Source organism: Ochotona curzoniae, unplaced genomic scaffold, assembly GCF_017591425.1.
Source record: "Ochotona curzoniae isolate NIBS_2020 unplaced genomic scaffold, NIBS_Ocur_1.0 scaffold_4953, whole genome shotgun sequence".
Lineage (NCBI taxonomy): Eukaryota > Metazoa > Chordata > Mammalia > Lagomorpha > Ochotonidae > Ochotona > Ochotona curzoniae.
Window position 1 is genome coordinate 1,209,879 of NW_024467127.1, and position 24,266 is coordinate 1,234,144.

Here is a 24,266-nt window from a genome sequence, read left to right on the forward strand (position 1 = left end):
TGTAATGACTGATTTCTTTCTGGATAAAACATGAACCTAAAAGCCACTTATCATCAACATGTTGGCATGAACTCACTTGTTATTTAATCATTTGTAAAAAACAAAAACAAAAACAAAACCAAAAACAAACAAGATATTCTGAATTGAATTAGAAGAGTTAGTAGAATGAAAGAGGTAGGTTTCCAAGCATGAATGGGGGAATCTTACTATACACTCAGAATTCATCCTCTTTGGCTGTCTTCACTTTATGTTTAAATCTAGGAACTCTGAGAGGAGCCAGGTCCCCAAAGACAAGTTTGAGCCATTGAACTTTTACTAGCCCTGTGGGTTGCAAATAAAAAAGCTGATTCTCTCAAGCCAGGGTCTGTCTCTCTTGAACTGAAGAAGCAATCAGTGGCAGGTGGCAGCAGCGAAATCGACCTCCTTGTAGGTCTCTCCGTTCCCCAAGGGCTGCCTGCCAATGCTCCCGATGCCTGGCATGAGCCAGCCAGTGAAAGGGAAAGACACCCGAGGCCACAAAGAACAAATACTTCCAGCAGGAAGCAAATCCTTCCTCCTGTCTGTTTCACTCTTTACTTCAAAACAATCAAATGTGATGAGTGCATAACATTTAATTAATCCACATATTTGTATTTTGATGAAGGACAATTGATTAGATCTGTAGGAAAACAGTTGATTAAAGAGAGAAGATTAGGAAGCCTTGCCAGTGTGGAGCCTTCTAGCTGCAATCCTGCTGGAAGGCTATGGGAGCAGTTGATAATGGAAATGTGCAGGCCAAAAAACACTAATTCTCATGTATAAATATAGGTACATTCTCTCACAGGCAAGGGAACAAAGTGTTTACTAGTAAACTCCCTCTTGCTATTGATATGCAAATTCCTCAAACCATCTGCCCTTATGCCTACCCCAGTATCTCTCTTTAATAAGTCTAATGAGGATTAAAACTTCCAGCAGCCTATTGGCTGCTCCTGGGTGCCAGGCCGGGATCATCTCCGTGCTCACAGCCCCGATTTTAGCCACTGTGTACACGTGGTGACCTGTCCCTGGGTGGCCAATGCACCATTCGGTGCTAGGCTCCACCTGCTGGCTGCCTAGCAGCCAGCTCTGGGGTTTTGAGGCTTTGAACTGATGCTTAGGTAGCTCCATATTAAGCCCACTGTACTTCTGGGATGGCAATCAATCCTAAAGAATCCCAATGACAGAGTAACTTTTCCTTTGAAGTTAAGTGAGGGTAATGAGACCTGGTAGGTTGGAGGAGGGCGACCAGATGATCTTTATGGATAAGACTGATACACCAAACTCCTTTAAATCCTGTGTACTACTTGTAATCACTGAACAATGCTGGCCACCAAACACCAATCTATGCAAAAGCTAGGGCTCGGGGCTTGTCTAGCAGGATCATATCCTATTACCTGACATGATGATGGATCAGGAAAAGGGTCACATTAGGTAGGGCCATGGCATTAACTAGCACATGACAGAACCTTATCCGGGGGTAGATTGTGTGAGGGATGTGTGGGCCAAACCCAGTGGAAATACTGGCCCCAGTGGCTAGCTCAAGAATTGAAGGGGTGATGAACTAAACTAGGTGTGACCAAGGAGCCTGCCGTCACTCACAGGTAAAGGAATCTACAATAGTCTGGGTTGGTCAAGGCAGCAGGACCTGAATAGGGTGTGGGGTGGGCCGGGCTACAACGTTCACCAGCTCATACAAGGCCACATGGAAGGCCATGCTGTTCCGGACCCCGTCCTAAAACCCAATGGCATGTATGAGAACTGGGTCTGGGAGCAGGCCAAGTGGAGGAACTTGGGAAAATCCCCTGGCGAGTCATAGCTCCCGCTGGTGAACACATGGTCCAGACCTGGGGGGGTCAGACAAGCTGGACAAAATAGCTCCAATAGCTGGCCAATGTGTGAGTTGGTAATGGAATGGGATAGACTGGGCAGGACTGAGCAATCCTTAGCCCACAAGCAAAAATAGAGAACAGGACGGAGCACAGATCATGCTGAGCTAGGCTCTTGCACCTACTAGTCTGCGTGAGTCAGGGACACTAAGCCACAGCATCTAGGGCAGGGGCCGCGACAGGTGAGGGGCTGAGTCAAGCTGAGTCAGAGCAACCACTGGCATGCGTGTGATTTATGGCTGGGAACAGGTCCAGTTGGGGAGCTAAGGTGACATCCTAGCTGGGTTGAGGTTTCCACCAAGGAGCACGGGAGCCAGAATGGGAGCTGTGTTCAGATCAGGATACCATTGTAGTCTCACTTAGCACAAGTGTGGACTGGGACTGGACGCACCAAGCCGGGCTAGACTCCAACACTAAACAGTGCTCTGGAGGACCAGGGTAGATGTGGGACAGACTTAGCTTCTACTGAGCCATATGTGAGCTGTATGTGGGTATGGACGAGCCATGGCTGGGCTGAAACATTCAACAGCAAGAACCAGATTGGGTTAAAAGCCAGTAAGGAAAAGCCATTGTTCCTGCTAGGACAGGAAGTGAACTGAGTAGGGCTGGCTAATGGACCCACTGGTATGTGCAAAATCTGCCACTGGGAAAGGTTTTGATGGAGGAGCCTGGACAACTCCTCTGGCAGGACACAGACCCTGCAGATAAGCGCAAGAAGCATGATAGGAAATAGCCCAGAACAATGTTACCCATTGGCATACATGTGGCATGGGTTGGGGGCAGACCAGGCTGAATCAGTTGACATCACCCACTGGCGAATCCGAGCACTGGAACAGAGTGTGGGTCAAGCCAGGTTCGGTCGCGACAAAAAACCAGTGCACATTATGGAATGCCAAGATGAGTTTACCTGTACTGGATGTGACCACAGTGCCCAACCAGCACATGTGAAAACCAGGAAGGGAGGGGGCAAAACCTGCAGGGGCATTATGGCGGTTCTTCCCTGCTGGACATCTACTCCCATTGGAGAGCGTGAGCTGGGATGAGTCCAGATTAAGCAGGGCTACAACACCTGTGGGTCTCATGTGGACTAGATCAGGTAAAAGCCTAGCTGGGCTGATTGTTCCTACTGGTGCAAACTACAATTAGAGTGGAAGAGGGTTGTTTGGGCTTAACCGCTGCATCAGCTGGCAAAAGCTGGCACTGGGGGCTAATTCTGTCAAGTCAAACCACAGAACCACCTGGAGAGTGCATAATCTGGGAGTGGGAGTGGCCTGGGAGGGAAATAGTGGGCTCCTCCCTCTTGGGTTACCACTCCCACTGGAGGGCACGAAAACTAGGACAGGGGCTGGGGTGGCTAGACAGAAAGGCACCCAACAACATCTGTGTGGGCTATAGTAGAGCTGGTTAGATGGAACTAGGCTTCAATGGCCATTGACATGTATGAGAGCCGAAGGGGATGTGGGACAGACTGGACTAGTCTGCTGTACATACTGGGAAACCAGGGTAGGGGGCAGGCCTGGTGGGGGTTATTGTGGGTCACTCCAACTAGGCTGCAGCTCCCACTTGTTTATGCGAGGGCCAAGTATGTGCTGGGCAGAACCTGGCCAGACTGCAGCACCTATTGGCTCCAGTGGAATACAGTGCTGGAAACAGAACCAACCCAGCAATTGCAACCACCAGCTGATCAGGGTGATGAACTGTGCAAGGCCCTGTACTTGCTAGTACATACAAGAATCTGGTCTGGGAACACCTCAGACAAAGTTTCTTTGGGGATCTCCCCAATCAAACTGCCAGACGCAGAACCCTAACCATGAAAAGACAGAGGACAGAACAAGTCAATCAATCACCTCAACCATAAATTGGCAGTGAAAAACTGGGCAAACAGAGACACTAAGATGGACTATTGTCAATCAGTGGATTCTTCAATGACCTCATCGTACTTGGAGTGGCGAGACTGGCAGTGATTCATAACTGTTGAACTATCAAATCCACTTGAGCAAGACCCTCGGAGCATGCCCCACATCAGGGACCTGGGGCAGGTGGGAGACTGGGTGGGGCTTCTCCCTTAAAATCCCCCCCCATTTACCTCAGATACATGAAGGAAACAATGTGGAAATAATAGCCTTACCCACTTTCCTATAGCCCTTGAACCTTTTTACCCTAATTAACTATGTAAAGATTGGTAAAATATAATAAAAATGGGAAAAATTTTTTAAAAAGTCTAATGAGGTTAATACACTTCGGCTATTGACCATCAGTCAGTAGTCCATGTGTATGATTATTGGGTACATGCACCAAGTCCATAACTGCCAGCCACCAAACAGCCTATCCCATTTACTGCATGTCAAAATGAGGGGAGACAAAACTAATTTAAACCATTTTTCTCTGAGTCTGAAATTCTTTCAGAAATGTTTTGCGTTAGGTGGTTTAGTTTTGTCTACTATAGCTAATGTTGGTGGATAGGAAATTTGCTTAGAGAAACCCATGTGTAGAGCAGAGAGAGTGGAAGGTGGTGGAGGAACAGAGAAGAGACAATCATTACCTGTCTTCGATGCTACACAGATCAATGTGTAAACCACTAAAATTCCCCAGGGCACCTTGCTGAACTGAAATGAGGTCCTTGGGCTGGTTATCAATGAAGATGAGCCTCATGCAGCCTTGGAAAGCCTTAACGGGACTGAGACATTGGGACTCGGTGAGATGGTCGGGGCACCCTGTGGGACAGAGAGAAAAGATGAAGAGAAATGCTGAGATGATCGGTCATGGCTTTGGAGACCTATCATGGGAAGACCTGCAAGGTCTCATCATTTCAGTTCTTTTTCAATTACAGCAGCGCAAACACTTCTGTTGTAAATCTGGCCATTCATGGAAGGAGATGCAATCGGTACCGAAGGGGCCATGCTACATCACTGCATAGAAAATGGATGGGTGTTAAAGGAAACAACAATGATAGAACTTTTATCTGTTTTTTGATTGTTTTTCCCTATTGCTAAATTCTGTGGCACTGTCTTCTGTAGAAGCCTGAACCCATCCACAGGGAGCAACATGTTAGAACGGCTTAGAAATTCCAATTTTGTCTTGAAACTCATGTGTAAATGCACCATCTGATCTGAATTACACTTTCAAAGGAAAGTATGCTTTGGGTAAGGATGGCAGTAGAGTAATAGGTTAATTGCCAGAATTAACAGGCTTTGTTTCTGCGAAAAAGGTACACACAGAGATATTACTGGAATTCAAAACTGAAACACAAAACAAGTCCAGTCATTAAGGGCACTAATGACTTAAACGCAGGTGTTTAGAGGGTTATAAGACTATACATGATAGGTGGTCAACACTCTTGGTTTTAAAGAGATTATATTACACTGATCTGGCATAGCTGGCAGCCAGCACATATCCACCTCTCCTTAAGGCAGAGAACAAGGCAGGTATAGGGGTGTTCATCCATTTTCTAGACTTTCTTCATGGGTTGTAACAGGTTCAGAGCACATGGAAACGTAAGATTGATGGTAATAACCCCTAAGTTATTGAGAACTACTGTGGCCATTGCTAATAGACGATCTCTGCTGGGCTAGAGTCTGACAGCTGGTTAGCAGTCCACATGGATGTAGACTATAACATGAAGAGAAGTTGCTACAACCGCTAATTGAAGCAGTGGAGAGAGTTTATGGAAGTGACTATTACCGTTAAAACTCACTTTTTGTTTTACCTTCTTTAAAAGTCTACAGCTTATGTGATATGAGTGCTTCAACACTGTCCAAAGCACACAGGGATCTTCAGCAACGGAGCAGAGTGCCCGTTAAAATGCACCTCTAAGAACACTACGCCACCTGGTAGGGTATGCATGTGTGCGTCAGCGTGGGAAGTGCTCACCGGCATGGGGGTTCATTTTCACCTTTCATAATGTCAATAGGATTTTTGCACCATAGTCACTTTTGAAGAATCTTCCCCAGAAATCAAGCAGAGGTTCTCTCTCAATAAAACACTGCTTAACAGCAAAATCACCCGATCTGTGAGGCATATCATCAGGGGGGCCGGGTACATCTTTTCTATTTTCCATCTTTTCATTAGTGGGTCACAGAGGGAACAGATCTTGTCATTGGATTTTTGTTCACCCATTCCTCTTTAGCGCCATGGAATTGTGTGAACGACTTTTATTATGCCAGACAGCAGGTTGCCACCTGTGAAGGGTAAATAATACATACTGCACAAAGGTGTTGCCAGGGCTTATATTTAAAATGTGCATCACCTTTGCAAAGAATGGAGTTTCATCTCCACCTGAAAGATTTACAGTCTTTGCATAGGTGGATTAGATTGGAGGTGAAGGATCAGGGCTCTTTTTTACCTTAAAATCAAACCACCCAGGAAAACCTATATGGACTTTTATATCACACCTATAGGAAATCCCTTTCCGATTTTAAAGCCTTAAGCACATTTTACTGGGGAGTGAGAAGAAACCTGGAAAGTCTATTTGAGAAACTGCACTGCATGATTTTTCTTTTTTTTTAGAATAGTGCTTTTTGCATTCCTGAATGGAGACAATGAAATATTACAGCTCCTACCTCAGCCCAATCATCTGTCTCGAAGGGCTGAAGCCACTTTAATCATTCCCTGCAAATAGTTTGTACTAACTTCACATCTTAACCTTGATTTCCACTTGCCCAGCATTTTCAAAGATAAGCCTATCCTTACGCCATCTCACATAAAGCTAAGTGTCTCGCTCAAGGTCAAATATCTAATATCCCTTTTCAGAGATTTTGCATTTGATGCAAACTATTGACTGAGAAATTAGACATAATTTTAATTAAAAGGCCTTTAAAAATAGGTATTGGTGGAAATTAACAGATGAGATAGATAGATAGATAGATAGATAGATAGATAGATAGATAGATAGGCAATGCATGGTCAGCCACATAGAATTACTTCAAAAGTTCTGTGGAGGGGAGGGAATTTGGAACAATGGTGAGAAGTTTACTTGGGAAGCCCCCATTCCATATCAGGGTGCTTGGTGTTGAACTCTGGATGCACCTGTGGTCCCAGGATGCTGCTTCTGTGCACTCTAGGAGATAGCACATAATGGCTCGAGTATCTTGGTCCCTGAGGACTATATGAGAGACTCAAAGTGAGCGCCAGGCTCGTGACTTTGACCTGGCCCAGTCCTCTTCCAGGCATTTTGGGGAGTGAATCAGGTGATGGGAAACCACTTCTTATCTATCCCCAGCTCTGTCTCTTTGTTTTTTTTTTAAGATTTATTTTTATTATTATTTTATTGGAAAGGCAGATATACAGAGAGGAGAGACAGAAGGAAGATCTTCCGTCCGATGATTCACTCCCCAAGTGAGCACAACGGCCGATGCTATGCCGATCCGAAGCCAGGAGCCTCTTCCGGGTCTCCCACGTGGGTGCAGGGTCCCAAAGCTTTGGGCCGTCCTCGACTGCCTTCCCGGGCCACAGGCAGGGAGCTGGAAGGGAAGCGGGGCTGCCGGGATTAGAACCGGCGCCCATATGGGATCCTGGGCGTGCAAGGCGAGGACCTTAACCACTGCACCACCGCGCTGGGACCTGCCTCATTGTTTCTTAAGGAAATGGAATGAATAACTAGATGACATGGAAAATCAACTTATCCAAAATCATGAGCTTGAACTGTAGATGTGATTATGAACATGTCATGCCATGAGTTTCTTCCATCCTTCCTTTTTTTTTTTTTTTTTTGCACTCACATAAACTTGTCATTCCATTTTCCATTAGCTAGCAGGTTTTTCATTATCTTTCGGATTCAGTCCTTAGATTCTCAGGAGTCACTTAAAATAGGAAATGGTAGAACGTGAGCTATCTTCTCTCTGTGGAAGTACAAGGTCCTAGGCCTCTGATCCCTCTCCATTAGTGCTTTACCAGGCCAGGGGCATCGCCACTCCGCATGTGAGAAGGGAAGGACGGAGACCGAGAAAGCAAGTGGTAGAGAAGTGATTGAGGTCGCTGTGCAGGCTGTTTCCACCAGAACTTTCTCCTTGAAACACTGCTGGCTGTGTACTTTCTCCAAGTTTTCTGCTGACTTTCTCTTTTCAACATGATTACAGAAGCCGGTGTTGCTGCAAAACCTTTATTTGCATATATTATGCATCCTCAACCCTTACAGATGAAGCTCTTACCTTTCTCAGCTCCTGGATCATTTATATTCGTCCGGCTGTGAGATATTTTGGTTCTCACCATTTTCAGTGTGTGTGTGTTTGCAAAACTGTCTAGCCGTCAAAATGAGACCCAAGCGAGTGAAGCGATCTTTCCTTACATTTTTCCCCTTATTTTCCGTCTCAAAAGCTGCAGAACTTACCTCCGAAGTAATAGCTGCTGCCTGAATAAATCTGCACCGGGGTAGTGTCTACAGCTGCGGATGCTGCGTCATTATCCAGAGTGAGGGTGACGCGGTTCCTCCTGGCACTGATGCTGACAGCATGCCACAGGCCATCACTCAGATTGCTGCCTGGAACAGAAACAGGAAGGACAGGCGTAGGAGTGGTAGATTCATCGAGATCTGGGGACCATCAGGCTCTGTGCTCCACACTTGCAGTGGTTGCCTACATTCAGAGACAATCCCTCCTCCCCTGGCTCTCAGCACTTACAAGGATCACGTCCCTTTATTTCACAACCCCATTTACATCTCTCTCTCCCCCTTACAGTCTTCCTTCCTCTCGTCTTAGCTCCTTAGCTGCTTGTTTCCTTTCTTCCTTCCTTTATTCTGTGAGAAATCAGATGGGATAGTAGGCAGGTAGGGTCCCTTGTCATTGGTAAAGTTACCCTTTAAAATGTAAAACAGTGCTTCTCCTCATTTCTAATCCTTCCAGGAGAACATTTCCTCCTTGAGGGAGAACAAACAGATAGACTCAATAATGTATCAATCCCTATCAGTGCCCAACCCTTAGAGTTATTGCCATAACAGACCAAGAAGACATAGCCCTTACTAATCCCATCTCTGGGTTGGTGTTTTAGTTTTCAGATTATCAGCACGGGAGGAGGAAGTAACCAACCCCATCCTTCTGACGTCCCTAAGTTCTGGGCAAGGTGATAGACACTGCTGCCCATTGCAAATGATGTTTTTTTTTTTAAATTTCTATCCTTTTTTAAAATAAAGATTTATTCATTTATTGGAAAGTCAGATATACAGAGAGGAGGAGAGACAGGGAGGAAGATCTTCCGTCCAATGATTCACTCCCCAAGTGAGTACAATGGCCAATGCCAGGATCCAGGAACTTCTGGGCATCCCACATGGGTGCATGGTGCCAAAGCTTTGGGCTGTCCTCGACTGCGTTCCCGGGCCACAAACAGGGAGCTGGATGGGAAGTGGAGCTGTAGGGATTAGAACCGGTGCCCATACCCCAACTCAAACACACCTGTGGTGCCACCAGGCCTGGCTGGCAGAGCAGACTCCAGGTCAGACATACCCATGGTGCCACCAAACCCTGGCTGGCAGAGCAAACCCCAGCTAGAACACCCCCATGGTGCCACCAAGCCCTGGCTGGCAGAACAGACCCCAGCTCGAACACAGCGGCTGAGGTGACCCCTCCCCAGTTGGTTGGTTGGTTTATTTTCAAAGACCTATTATTTATTTGAAGGGCAAAGTTAATGAGAAGGAAGAAAGGTCTTCCATCTGGTGGTCCACTCTCCCAACAGGCACTTGAGGACTGGGCCAGGTGGAAGCCAGGAACTTCTTCAGGTCTCCCATGTGGGCCGTCCCTGGCTGCATTCCCAGGCCACAGGCAGAGAGCTGGGGGGCAGCCGGGACATGGGCACCCAGGGCTTTCAAGGCGAGAACTTTACCCGCTAGGCCACGCCACTGGGCCCTTTAATTTCTATCCTTTGGGTGGCTCATTAGAACCCCGTCGTCCTCTTGGAGACGGTGCATAAAAGACGCCATTTCCTTAAGTCTTTCCTCCCTTAGAGCCACCTCCTGTTACTAGAGTAGGAGTCCCTTTTCCACCTTTTTCTAAATAAATCCTGTTTTGTAAACAAGGGTTGTCTGTATCAAAATTCGTCTTTCCTGTGAGAGGAACTTGCTGCCATGTTTCCCATCAAATTCCCTGCAATGCTTCCTTTCCTCCTTCCTCCCTTCCTCAATTTGCTTTTGAAAATGGATAACCCACTTTTAACATGTTGGCTTTAAACTGAAGAGGGAAAAGCAAAATTGCATGCATATAGTACATATGCATATATCTGACAATCAATGACGTGTTAGGCAACAAAGCTTATTAAAAAGTATTTCCTATATCACACAATCAATTGATCTACATATATGCAGAAGAAAAAATCAAAAATAACAACAAAATTCAAAGTGATAATCCAGAGTTGAAATCAAAATCGAGTAAGCGTGACTCACTGCTAACTACAATACTTTCGTAACTTCTGCCTTGCCTGCTTGGCTAAGAGACTGTGAGCTTGCGGGCCAAATGGCCTATGTGACCTTTCACACCGGTTGGCCCCAGTTCTCAAGAATCAGGGCCCAAGTCTGGTTATCCCACACATGGCTACGAGGCCCAAGTCTGATTATCTCACAGGTTGCGTCAAGTGATTAAGTAGGCAGTTGTCTTAATTACTGGACCATGGAAGAGCCAGGCATGAGCTGTCTAGCTGAGACAGGTAGGGAATTTTCTTCCTCACCTTACAAGCTTTTGTAAACTGCCCCTTTTCTTCTTTTTTTTTTTTTAAGATTTGTTTATTTATTATTACAAAGTCAGATATACAGAGAGGAGGAGAGACAGAAGGGAAGATCTTCCGTCCAATGATTCACTCCCCAAGTGAGCGCAACGGCTAAGCCAGATACCAGGAACCAGGAACCAGGAACCAGGAACCAGGAACCTCTTCCGGGTATCCCACACGCGGGTGCAGGATCCCAAAGTTTTGGGCCGTTCTCGACTGCTTTCCCAGGCCACAAGCAGGGAAGTGGATGGGAAGTGGAGCTGCTGGGATTAGAACCGGCGCCCATATGGGATCCTGGTGTGTTCAAGATGAGGACTCCAGCTGCTAGGCCATGCTGCCGGACCCATAAACTGCCACTTTTCAAGCTATTGTAAATTGCCACTATAAAAACCCTGTGAATGTGCTGGCCACACTCTGGTAAGAGGCATAGGTCCCAGCCATGTGGCCAGCTGGTCAGGTGGTGGGTTACCTTCCTTCTGGCTTTTAATAAAACTTTCTTGTGAATGTCATTGGTGAATGTAAAAACTTTGTTGTGACTCTCACATCTTGTTTTAGTGGTCAGCTGGGTGCAACATTACCAGTGCTGTTTGCTGTTCTGCGTAAAACAGTGCCAGGTGAGCAGGGTAGGAAGCATATCAGCTAACTAGCTCCGCATGACAAATGCAAGACTTTTTTTATATTGGGAATATTTTGCAAATGATAAGGAACTTCCAACAAATTGGGTAAGAACTGCAGAAGACAGGCACTCCAAATGAGAGTTCAAAGCCAGGGACACAAAACAGAATGGGAAAATGGCAGGTACAAAGAGGGTCCAGTCACATGCAGGCTGCCCATGGTGGACGAGTTTAGTCATTTCCTTAAACAAATAATTCTGGGAAACATTTTTACCCAAATAAACCCCAACAGCATCTCTGGGGATGACATTTTTAGGCATCTGCATTAAAAAAAAATCTTGTGTGTTTCTAATGCACAGTTAGGAATAATAATAATAATAATAATAATAATAATGAAATACTATGGGGTTGCTGCCATGGCTCAACAGGCTTAATTGTAGGGATCCCATATGGATGCCAGCTTTGTCCTGGCTGCTCTTTTTCCCATCCAGTTCCCTGCTCATAGCCTGAGAAAGCAATGGAAGAGGACCAAGCCTTTGTGAATCTGCACCCATGTGCAAGACCTGGAACAATCTCCTGGTTCTTGGCTCCTGGCTTTAGATTGACCCAATTCCGCCTACTGCAGCCTCTTGGGGAGTACAACAGTGGATGGAAGATTGTTCACTCTGTAAATGTGGCTTTCTAACAACAATATATAAATCTTTGAAAATTATTATTTTTTTAAATGATACGGAAGTTAATGCGTGGTTTTTGGCATAGGGCAACCTCAATGGAAGTGCATACATGAACAAGCCTGGGGTCACACAGCAGGTGATAGGATCTTGGAAGAGTCAAGGCTAGGAACAGCAATGTTGGAGACCTTCCAAAGGCACCCAAGTCATAGTCCAGACGCTGCTAGCTTGGAGGGAGGTGCTAAGGAGCAGAGCAGAGATCTGAGCGCTACCACAGGGGTAAATGCAGAGCATGGTTGCATGCTGACTCCTCTGCACAGCACAGATTCAGGAAACCCTCTGAGTCACTCTCCACTGCTGCTCTGAACATCTGCTAAGCTGGTAGGTAAAACCCACAGGTGTCTCAGACCAGTGGCCCCACCATCTCCTGAGGGCAGCATCCAGGCAAGGCAACATTTAGGTCCTGGCTGCGGGAACTCAGCTAATGAACTAGAGATTCTGATAGTTCCGGGTGAACAACATTGCCTTCCTTCAGGGACACAGCCAATTATAGGTCTTGTCTTGGTTTGCTTATTTGTATAAATCTGCATAACAAATTAAAACAGGAAGTAGGTAAAATTTTGCTCCTTACACTGTAAGGAGTCAGTAAGTAGGTCAATAAACTGGGGGTCAAAACCCTGCAAGATGCCAGGGTACAGCAAGGAACACAACACAGGGAGTGCCCCCTAACCAGAAACTTGTCAATTAGTCATGGATGGAACTGGCCCAGAGTAACAGGTCACAGCACCAATGGATGTGTCTCATGCTGATGGCACATCTGTCACATACTGAGTTTCATTGATTGGCTGGCTGTCTTTCTTTCGTTTTTGTCTGTCTGAGCTTATCAGTTTCATTTGGCCATTTCCTACACGGCTCTCAGTTCACCAGGGTAGACCAAGTGCAAATCTTCGGTTTTCAGAGAAGAAATTTTAAGACATATTGCTGTGCAGAAATCCCTAAAGCAAGTCGTGAGAGCAAAGGTCATGGACTCCATACCAGACACATTAACTCCGATTTTTAGGACTGCCCCCAGTCCTTGAGAGATTCCAAGGTCCTCGGAGACTGAGTGGTGCAGGCAGGGTTGAGAACTACTCCATGAAAATCTTGAGATTTTCAGGAGAGAAAACAAAGGCAAAAGAAACAAAAGACGCAGCAGCAACTTGGAGCAACACAAATAATTCAAGAAAATCAAACCCAGAATCAATTTCATGGTAAATAAGATGTCACTGGATCCTCTAAAAATGTCTCCTTTCAAATGGACCATGCTCTTTGACTTCACTGTATTAGGAGAACCAGGACAACACACCCGGAGAATCTGCTTGGTGTGGTAAGGAGGGAGGCTCAAGTAACTGGTACTGAAGTTTCACAAGCTGTGGCGCGTCAGTGCCACCAGAGTGCTTTTTCCCAAGCCTCGCGGTTTTTTTCATCATTTACAACAGGAAAGTGAAGCCTTCCAGACAAGGAACACCTTGAGGAGCATGAGCCGCGTGGGGTAGAAAGTAGGCGGCTGCTTGTCCTCTGCAATACCATTCAATATCATTTTAAGGACAGAGATTGAAAAGGCAGATCTGGCTTCTGAGAGAACTCGATGAAGACAAACATTTCTGAACTCTCCACAGGTTGGCAAAGAACAAAGTCTCATCACATCCATCCAGGCTCAGAACCCCAGCTCCGAAAGCACCGTTTTCAGCGTGCTGAGCCCTTTGAACCCAAGGCTTTGCAAGGGCCCTGGTAAACACGTCGCTGGCTTCCCCCTACCTTCTGTTAGGTTTTGGGGAAGCGCAGACATTTGAGAGGGGCTCTTAAGCCAGGCAAAGTTGACTAGCCAGAGAAGAGCCTGACAAGCCACTTACCCCTGGCGCGATGACTCTATGAGGGAACTGGACAGTCAGGAAGTATGGCTTTACAGTTTTATATACCGTGCGTAAGGGTCTTGGAAGTGAAGTGGAACAGGGGCTTCTTGCTCTGCGCATGCTCCATGGATGTTCCGCGCATGCTCCAAGGATGTTCTGCGCATGCTCCACCTGTCTATGACGTAGCGTAGGGTACTTGTTACGTCAGGCAGGGGTAACTGCTGGTTACTGTCCACACTGCCTGTGGGACGAGCCAGGAGTGATCCATCACAGGGCGCATCCCCACTCCACCTCAGGCCATCTTCCTACGCTTCTCGGCCTAACACCTTCCTGCTTCTTGGACTGGATTCCTACGCTGTGTGAAACAGAGAAACCAGCAGCTATCCGAGGTGAGTTACAAAATTACAACTGTCCTCCCGGGAAGCCTTCTACAAACCTACGGATTCCCTCCTGAATCTACCGATTCTGGATGGCAAACTTTGTCCCATCATCTCTACATAACTGTGCATTTTATGCAGCGCATACAGGGAAATACCACCCAGTGGGTCAAAGTTTTGGAGATTCGTTCTCCAACTCTGGAAATAACTTGTTACATGGTTCCGTGATGTGTTTATTCATACAATACTCCCTTGCTCAGGGTCTTGCCACTTACAATTTCTAGGAATTTAGACATGGTCTCTAATCTTGCTAATCCTGTTTACTCATCTGTGAAGCAGAAGCAGAACTGACCGGCTTGAGAGCGTCTAAGTTTTACTTTCCTTTGAAAACTCAAATCAGCTGTTTTCCCATGCCATGTCATACTTGATCTTAATGCTTCAATGCTTATGAGAATAAAGCACATGACATATAAATCACTGAATAAGTCAGTCATAAAATGCCAGTCACGCTGTGACAGAACATATTGCATTGCAGTTACCATTATGCTACCGTGTGGAGGCCGAGTTGAGTTTCTCTTGTACATCTGTTAGTCAGTCAGTTGTCAAGGTCTGTTGACCATTCTCCATATAGTGTGAGTTCAATTCCTATAGTCCCTCAGAGATCATCTCTGACTTTCTTCTATTTCTTATCACTGTAGTTGAGAATATTCATAATGGCCTCCCTTTTTTTTTTCCAAGTCCTCTGCCTCTTTTTGGCACAACACTGCTGGATACATGAAAGCATCTTAACATTGTTTTTTTTTTCTTTTTAGCAATCTTATAACAATCACCACTCCATTGGGTGGTGAGGTATAAACAGAACTCATACCGCTTAGCATGAAAATCCTTTCATCTTTCAATCGAGACTAAATCTGCCCTCTCCAGCTCATGTCCCTACCCAGAATTCCCACTCCAGTGGTACTGCTCTATCCATTAGGCTCTGAGGAAGCACAAGGAACTCAGGGATTTCTCACTTCAGCCTCTGTTGCCAAGTTAGTCAGCTGTTAGTCACTTATAACACCTGAAAGAAACTGCTTAGGAATCAGGTCCATGTCTGCTGATAGATTTGGAGGTTCACTGTCTGAGATCAAGGAGACCGGCCATTCTGGCATTTGATGAGGGGGGGATTGGGAATGGCAACATGTGGCCAGAGGAACTACTGCATGGTAAACTAGGAAGCAGAGAGGCAGTGAGTACACACCACTTCCAACCTCTGTGTGGTCTCTGCTTAGAAAATGACCTAATCCAATCTGATCACTTTCAAAGTCTCTAGCCTCAAAGATTAAAACTGGAATAAGTTATATTCTTCAACCTCTAACATATTATATGGGGATCAAACCTTTAACACATGAACTTCTTATCATCTGAGTCATACAGTTTGTTCATGCAGTTCCCCCACTATCCATTTCCACCTCCCAATGCTCCAGGACTAATTTCTGTTCTAACATCTTCTCTCCTAACTTGCATGAGCAGGCATGGAATGTATGATGCCTTTCAATTACAACCACCTAACACAGTACAGGGTCTATCATAACTGCCGAATGCTCGACTGGATTAACAAGTAAATGAGTTGATAAACTGGAAAATGAATGAAATATTTTCCTAAACTAGAATACAGCCTAACATCCTCTCTGCTTAAATTTCTGTAATATAGGTCATATTATTTTCTGCCTTGCTATATAAAATAACAATTTATCTATGCTCGTCTCCTCTCCCCAGTGGGATTACAAGTTCCTGGGGTCCAAGTCTGAGTCTTGTTTTGTTGTCCTCATTGGTTTTGACAGGGCGGCATCTTGCCCTCTCCACATGCTCACTGATTGAATATCAGATCAGCTGAGTCTGCACTGCCAAGTGTCAGATCAGGGCCCTCTCGTGAGCACAGGCCTCAAATCATAGGATAAACTTTTCCTACTTGCCAAGACCTGGCTCTAATTTCAAGTTAAGGTGGATCGTGGAAACTTTTGGTTCGCATATAAATGGAAAAACATGTGGATTTGCCATCCTTCAGACGTTAATAGGCACGTGTGTGGTTGGGGGTGAAATCAATGTTTTCCTGATGCAGACTTGAATTTCAACTCGATAACCCATGTGCCAAACGTTGAGCTCAAAGTTTTGTAGAGATGTTCTTTCACTCTCCCCAAGGCACAATCTCCGACTCTAGGCTGCATGATAAAAATGCAGCTTCTATCCCCCCAATTCCGCTTGACTTCCGTGTTCCATGCGTCTGAAGCTCCCATGATGGAGCTTTCCATCTCTGTCTATTTCTCTTTTCTTTCTCCTTCCTTCCTGGAGCATCCATTTCCCCTGGATGTTTTGGACGGATCTGTTTGGTTTGTTCCGAGCCAGGCTGTGCAGTTTCCACCTCTAGGACATTCCCCTTTCTCATCCATCTTGTCTCTGTTTTAAGCTTTCCCACATTGAATCACTCATCTTGCTGCCTTAAGATCTCTCTACAGTTCCCTCTCAGCAGGGTATCTGAATTCTTTGGGGCAGTGAATCCTGCTCCTGTTGGAGCACAACACTGCAACAGATACTGGTTCCAAAACTTCCCGAAGTAAATAGAATAAATGTGAACTAATTGTCAAAGTAGAAACCAAAAGAGCAAAAGATGTAATAGCAGATATGGTTGGCAGGTGTGACTGGCAGGTTATACTGTAATGATGTTGATGATGATAATAATAATGACTCCTCAGTTCATTTTTGAGTAAAGGGTGAGGAAAGGAGTGAGTTAAGAAATAAGATATCCCCACTATCAATTTCCAGATTACTGAAATAATTTTGAGGAACACCCAATTTTTCTTGGCACTGTCATGCTTGGGCAATTTCAAGTGTCGATTTCTCATAAAATAGAAGAAAGTAAAGTGCCTCTTCATAGTGTTGCTTTTGAAACTCAAACTCTGCTCGATTTGTGAGTCACAGCCCCTGGGCTCTCTACTTATGTGCAATCAGTAATGGGATTTTCTCATCAGCGTTATCTTAGCTAAAACACAGAGGCATCAATGACAGCTTAATTGAGGCAGAGGACGAAGTTCACAGATGCATCCTTTTTGCTCGCAGCACAGATGGCAGGTAGCTGCCAGCTGCTCATACACACAGTGTAATATTTGGGAGACAGCTCAGCTAATTGCAGGGCTGTAGCCTGTACACATCTGACTGCCACAATGACTGAGGGACAGCATGTTCCTCCTGGGTGACAAAGCTCTCTGGCCCATCTCCCCACCTCTGGAGGCCATGTTGGGTTTTTAAATAATTAGTATTCCCCCTATGGATAGCTCATTCCTGTGCATGACAAGTTCTATCTACATCACACAGTACATATGATTGTCATGAAACCAACATTCGTTAAAAATCACTTATTTTACTGTCATTGTCAAAAGTATATTCCTCAGAGAGGTTTGGAGGTTCAGTTCCATTGACTCATTCAGTCAGTCCTAATACTAGCTACAAACACAGCGGTCCCTATCCTCCTTAGAGACAGTTCCAGGATACTTAGGGATTCCTGTGGCTGAAATTTCATGGATGCCTAAGTTACATATGTACAAGAGTATAGAATTGCTCATCATCCCGATTCATCCTAATACCTAACATAAAGTACATTCTATATAATTGATCATTACAGTGTCTTTTTAGAAAAATAAAAACAAGCTTGACCATTTTGAGTAGAAATGAAACTGAAAAAAAAGATGACCTCTAGTGGGTTGAGTCTATGGGTGTAGATCGACAAATGAGAAAACTTTGGATTCAACAGACCATGGTCCCTGAAGGCCTGTGGAGAACAGATTTCACACTTGAACACACACAGTAGCTGTGGTTGCTTACCATATGGTGCAAAAAAGGCTTCCAAGCATATGGAAAGATAGTCAGTAGTCATTGCTAAAAGGTCAAGGAAGTGCTGAAGTCCTAGCCTCCACTGCTTGGAAGTATGGTTGTCTTTGGAGAGAAGAAGGTGATTAGCTTTCAGTCTTTCTCCTCTTGCTTTTGAACTTCACACTCTTATACTGAGCTGATACTTTGAAAGTGCAGCCTCCCGCTTTCCTCCTGAAGTTTCCTCATTGTTGGTTGACATCAAGGTAATGTGATGTGTGCTGTTACTGTGGAATGGGTTATACCCTGGGAAGCGCAGGGTAGAGGCTTTCTCACTAAGATTGTGAAGTGGTCTCTGTGTCACGTGGCTTACTTGCCATTTACATTCAGGGTTAATATGAATGGGTGGTAATTTGATCGTGTCATTTTAGAAATGGTTTGTTTATTGAGTTAGTCTTCTGTTGTTATTTTCCTGGAATGTTTTTCATGTTTGCCTTTGTTTTTGATGGGTTCTATTCCTCTTTGTCAAGAGAACATCTTTAAGTAATGTTTTTAGGGCAGGTTTGGAAGAAGCATATTCTTTTAACTTTTCCTTACTGTGGAAAAATTTTATTTCATTTCCAAAGACAAAGGAAAGCTTTGCAGGGTACCTTATCCTGGATTGACAATTTTCTGGCTTTTGAATCTGTAATATGTTTCTCCATTCTCTTCTGGCCTGTAGAGTTTGCCATGAGAGGTCATCTGTGAATTTCATTGGCATTCCTTTGTATGTGAGTTGATTTTTTTCACATGCACATTTAAGGATCATTTTCTTATGTTCAACTGAACAGAGAGTGATCATCCTGTGTTATAGTGAAGATCATTTTTGGTCAACCCTGTTTGGAGTTCTGTGACCCTCCTGGATGTTTCCTAATTCTTTCTCTAGATTAGGGAAATTTTCCCTTATTATTTGATTTAATACACCTTTAATAATAGCTTCTCTTTCTGCACATTCTGTTACTCCCATAACTCTTATATTTAGCCTTTTGATAGTGTCTTTTAGTTCTTGAATACTTTTTTTGGCCTGATCCAGCTCTGCTTTCAGCTTTTTGTTTCTCGCTGGTGACAGGAAATATCTTCCAATTCGGAGATTCCTTTTTCTGCTTCCTTCATTCTATTTTGGAGACTCTCCACTGTACTATTAATTTGCTCCACTGTATTCTTCATTTCTAATGTATCAGCTTTCATTTGATTCATTTCCTGTATGTCATATTCCTGTGTGACATATTTCTCAAATTCCTTGAATGCCTGCTTTATGTGCTTCTCATTGTTAATACGAAACTTTGTAACACTTGTTTTTAAATCTGTGTCTCCCATTTTCTCCATGTCTTCCTCAGCTGAGGTTGGCAAGGGGTTTTGCTCCTTTGCAGGTGAGACTTCAGTAATATTCATCGTGCCTCTGTCTCTTCTTTTGCTCTTGGTATTTATACTTCTGATTAGCAGTTTCTTCTCCTTGGGACAAGTTTCTAAGCTCTGTCACCAACATGTCTAAATTCAATTTTACTGATTGTCATTGGTGCATGGTTCGTTCTTTGCAGTATTTGTGTCACTCCCTCCAGCGAGTTCCAGGTCTGGGTTCTTATGTTAGATTTCCACCATGGTCTCTGTAGCCCAGCTCCTGGCTCACCAATCTGTACCTCCTGTGATACTGTGCTGAGGCTGCACCATTGTCTGTACAAATTTTCTCCTACTTCCTGTTGTAGAAGTTTCTAGTATTAAAGGGACCCCAGGTGTCCTAAATAGCTAGATTGTTGGTGGTGCTGATCTTGCCAGAACCTGTTGTCAGTTAGGTCTGAGGGCCACACGGAACTATTTTGACCTGTGTGATGCTGAGGTCTGTATTATATTCCCTGTAGAACTATTGCAATGTACTTAACTTAATGTGTTTGTTCCCAGTTCAGCGCATGCAGAGCTCACTGTTGTCCCTGTAGTTTTAAAGTCTTTTGCATACTGTACAAAATGGCACCAGTTGTGCCACTACTGGAATTATTCATCTGCTGGCGGTCAGGTTTGAGTGGGTGGAGCCTGTAGGATGCCACATTGTTGCAATTCACTGAGTCAGAAATGAGTTCACTCCCATCTCAGTGCACGTGCAGTATTGTCCATAGCCTTTGCCTGCCTATACAAAATGGCACCCAGTTTGGCTCTAAAGGATGGACTGGGCTGTGAAATCTAACCTGTTCCCTCACTACCAGTCTGGGACCCACCATTGTCTCTCTGCTCCTGTTCAAGCCAAACAGACCAACAGGGCAGGTAGTTCTGTCTGGGTTCACCTCCTGAGCTCCCAGTGAACGCCCATTCCCACCTTGTTGCTGGTAAGCTCAGATCACTGCTTGCTGAACGCAGCTGGTTTATCAGTCACTGCAACACCATACCATCGTGTCTGCTGTTTCCCTGTGTCTGTCAGTCTCGAGGTGCCGCTCTGTTGTCGTCCTGCCCTCTCCTACTTTCTGGAATGTGCCCTCTCTGCTGCATCCTGGCTAATGTTTTTCCATCTATTTAAACATGTCCTTACCCTATTCTGCCATCTTGAGTCCCTCAGAGTGGTGAATTTTAACAGAGCATGACTGCTTGTGGTCCACATCTGAGTCATGTGCACTCAGGCTGGGAGAGCCTGAGTTCTCACGCCCAGCATTTCTCTTGAGGGGGAAGTTCACATTCAAAAAAAAAATTAAAATCTAAAAAAAAATTAAAGTCTAAAGTTACATAGTGTTTCACAACATTATAGCCCAATGATCCTAACAAAACATATAATTTCCTTTACATTTGTGAATGTGAAGATTTATTTTATTTTTATTGCAAATTCAGATATACAGAGAGGAGGAGAGACAGAGAGGAAGATCATCTGCGCAATGATTCACTCTCCAAGTGACCACAGCGGGTGGAACTGCACCAATCCGAAGCCAGGAGTCCAGAGCCTCTTCTCTGTCTCCTACATGGGTGGAGAGTCCCAAGGCTTTGGGCCGTCTCTGACTGCTTTCCCAGGCCACACACAGGGAGCTGGAGGGAAGTGGAGCTGCTGGGATTAGAACTGATACCTTTATGGGATCCTGGCTTGTTCAAGTTGAGGACTTTAGCTGCTAGGCCACGGCACTGGGCCCTACATTTGTGAATTGTTATGCTTTTTTTTTTAAGTTATTCAGATTACATAAGACAATGCTAATCACTATTATAATTCTACCTTTAAGATATATTAAAGTGACAGCCAGCTCCCTTAGTAAAAACAGAACATGAAGTTGGGCTTTCAGTGCTCCTCATGAACACACGACTCTCATGAGAGTGGCTTTCATGGCACATGGTTCTTCATGAGAAAGAGTAAAAGGTTAAGAATTTGAAATGTGTGCAAATGGCATCTCCTAAGGTTTCCTTTCATTTAAGCTTTACCAAAGTGAATATTTTGATTCCTAAAATGCCAAAGAATTGCAAAGCTCTTGAAAATATTCCCTGTTCCAGGGCCAGGCATTGGTTTCCACATGGGGAAAGCAGTTACAGGGATGACTATAAGATACATTGCCATGCAAAGTAGGCCAAAGTCCTGGGAAAAGTTGGACACCCACTGAGATGGGTCATAAACCACCTGATTTAGAACACTAAATCTTATGTAAGTCAATAGCCTTAGTCCTTAGATGATAATCCTACTAAGGCATCTGTGTTGAACTAAGAAACAAAACAAATAAACAAAAGAAAAACTGAGACAGGTATGTGATGGATACTCAGTGTGTGGGATATACATTGAGAGACATGTGTGTGGATTTATATGGATAGATGGATATGAATCATTTGTTTTCACATGTTCTATAAAGATCCCTTGATGAAATAGGTCAGAAGTCCAGTGCTCGTTCCAATAGCGCACTTGCTATAGAGAAGTGTGAAAGTCAACACTTCCTCATCCTGTGTGAATCCCAACTAATCCAACGCTCTCGTCTCAGCATTGTTTGGCTTCCCTAGGTCATGCAGCCATTTAGTTCCCATGGTCATAATTTCAGGGTGCAGCGATGGTGCAGACACAGCCTGATCATGGTGTGTGGAGGTGATGGAAGTGATTGGTGCCATTTTTAGGGTATATCCCTATGATTAGATTATGGCACTCTATAGAGAGAGATATCCATGCAGACACAGAGGATGAGTTTGCACTGAATTTCTCACTTCCTGGATTTCCAGGTGATCCTTTTCCTGTTTGTACTCCCTCATTCATTGTGCTCATGAGACACACAGTGACAGGGCTTCCCAGTCATAAACTCTGACCCTCTAAATCCCTACGCTAAAATACCCTCCTTCATGATTGGGTATGTCTGGGATTTAGCTACAGTGAAGAAAAATTGACTAATACCCAAACATAAGTTTACCAAGTAGAATGCTTTGGAAATACTCAACTTTAGAATCCAAAGACTTATTTCCATTACTAACCTATAGTCTGTTCAACTCTAGATGTTCCTTTTTAAGCACAATCTCCTTATATCTGAGTTAAATAACAGCCAACATTCTAAATGAACATGAGTATCCGTGGAATAAAATGTAGAGGTGGCCATGAACTTGGGATTTCAAATGGGCAGCGTGAGCTTGAACATCTTGTGGTTTAAAACTACAGTTGCTGTCCTTTTTATTTATTTCTCTATTTATCGGGATGCTATCCCTAGAAGAACTAAATTCAGATGCCTTATATTTTGAGGCTTTCTGTATAATTCTCTTACATCCCCAACCCAAAAAGCCACAACCCTCTCCTTTATCTCCATGAACAACCATGCACGCAGTCTGGAGTTAGGGAGATGCTGCCAGGCATCTCTGTGCTATGCTTTCCATGGGAACTGACGGCTCCTTTTGGAACCAGTGTCACAAAGCTCTGACCTGGTCTCACGTCCATGTTTGAATAAATCCCAGGTGATTATTTCTTCATTGTTCTTGTGGGGAGTCCATCTCTTATAAAGCCAGTCTGATTTCGAGTGCCTTCAAAATATGTTTGCTCAGAAATTCAAGGGAGGAAAGCAGCGTTTTTGCTTCTTAGCCGGCCTTGTAGTGCAAATGCTGGCATCCATTAGTGGAGCATCAGTTCTAGCATCAGGTGCTTAGCTACTGGTCCAGCTCTCAGCTGATGTCCTTGGAAAAGCAGTGTGTGTTCAGTGAAGTGCTTAGGCCCCTTTCACTCTCTCAGGAGAAGCAGACTAAGTTTCTAACTCCTGAGTTCAATGTGGCCATGACTTGGCCATTTTATTATTGGGGAATCAACCAGTAGGTGGAAGATCTCTGTGTCTCTTTTGCTCAGCCTCTCTCTCCCTCTCTTTCAGCCTCTCAGCCTGTCAAACAAAATAAGAAACCGGTTTTGTTTGATGCTTCTTTGATTTTCCCAAGTAAACAAAATACTGTTTACTTGAAAACAAGTAAGAAAAAACGTGAAAAAAGTAAGAAATTTGGGGTCTTGCATGGTAGCCTAGCAGCTAAGTGTCCTCGCCTTGAATGCACCAGGGTTCCATATTTGCATAGGTCTGTATCCCAGCTGTTCCCCTTCCCGATCCAGCTCCCTGCTTGTGGCCTGGGAGAGCAGTCGGGGAGGGCCCAAAGCCTTGGGACTCTGCAACCTGCGTGGGAAACCTGGAAGAGACTCTGGGCTCCTGACTTCGGTTTGGCACAGCTCCATCTGCTGCGTCCTCTTGGGGAGTGAATCAACAGGTGGAAGATCTTCCTCTCTGTCTCTCCTGGTTTTTTTTATATCTGACTTTCAAATAAAATAATAAAAATGTATCTTAAAGAAATAAGAAATCTCAAATTGCCCTAAATGCAAGAAACTCTCCTGGCAGAGAAAATTACACAAGAAGTTTCTGAAACAGATTTCAGAAACTCATGCTGAACATTCTTAAATTTTTCTTCATTTGTTTCTGTTTTGGAGAGAGACAGGTCTGAAATAACTGATAATTTTGTTCCCCTTCTGTGACTGGGAAATGCGGCAGTATTTCTGAATGCCACTCTCAGCCATAAACACACCTGAATGGATTGACTTTTGCTAAAGCATGCAGGCAGCATCTGGGGTCTTTGCAGTAAAGAGCTCCCGGACCTGTATTCTATTAAAACTGCATTTTTGACCTGAGGCCTACAAGTCTCTGTGCCGAAGGATATCACTGACTACAGGGAAACAGCCAAGTGCCAGATCACATTTTTCTTCTTTAAATTAGGTGAATGGAGGTTTAACTTTTGCAACTCTGAACATGGCACACAACAATTCAAAGTGATGAACTCACCTCCATCCATA

At 44.5% G+C, this 24,266-nt stretch overlaps 1 protein-coding gene across 2 annotated transcripts in view; it reads right to left on the reverse strand.

Moving 5' to 3' along the window:
- Positions 1–24,266, reverse strand: part of LOC121150345 (contactin-associated protein-like 5) — a 544,128-nt gene that overhangs the window by 242,644 nt on the left and 277,218 nt on the right. For both annotated transcript variants that reach the window (XM_040971192.1, XM_040971191.1), the window contains exons 9-10: positions 8,230–8,379; positions 4,447–4,618 (exon numbers count right to left, since the gene is read on the reverse strand). In XM_040971192.1, the coding sequence (XP_040827126.1) occupies positions 4,447–4,618; positions 8,230–8,379 (322 nt within the window). The remainder of the gene's footprint in view (positions 1–4,446; positions 4,619–8,229; positions 8,380–24,266) is intronic.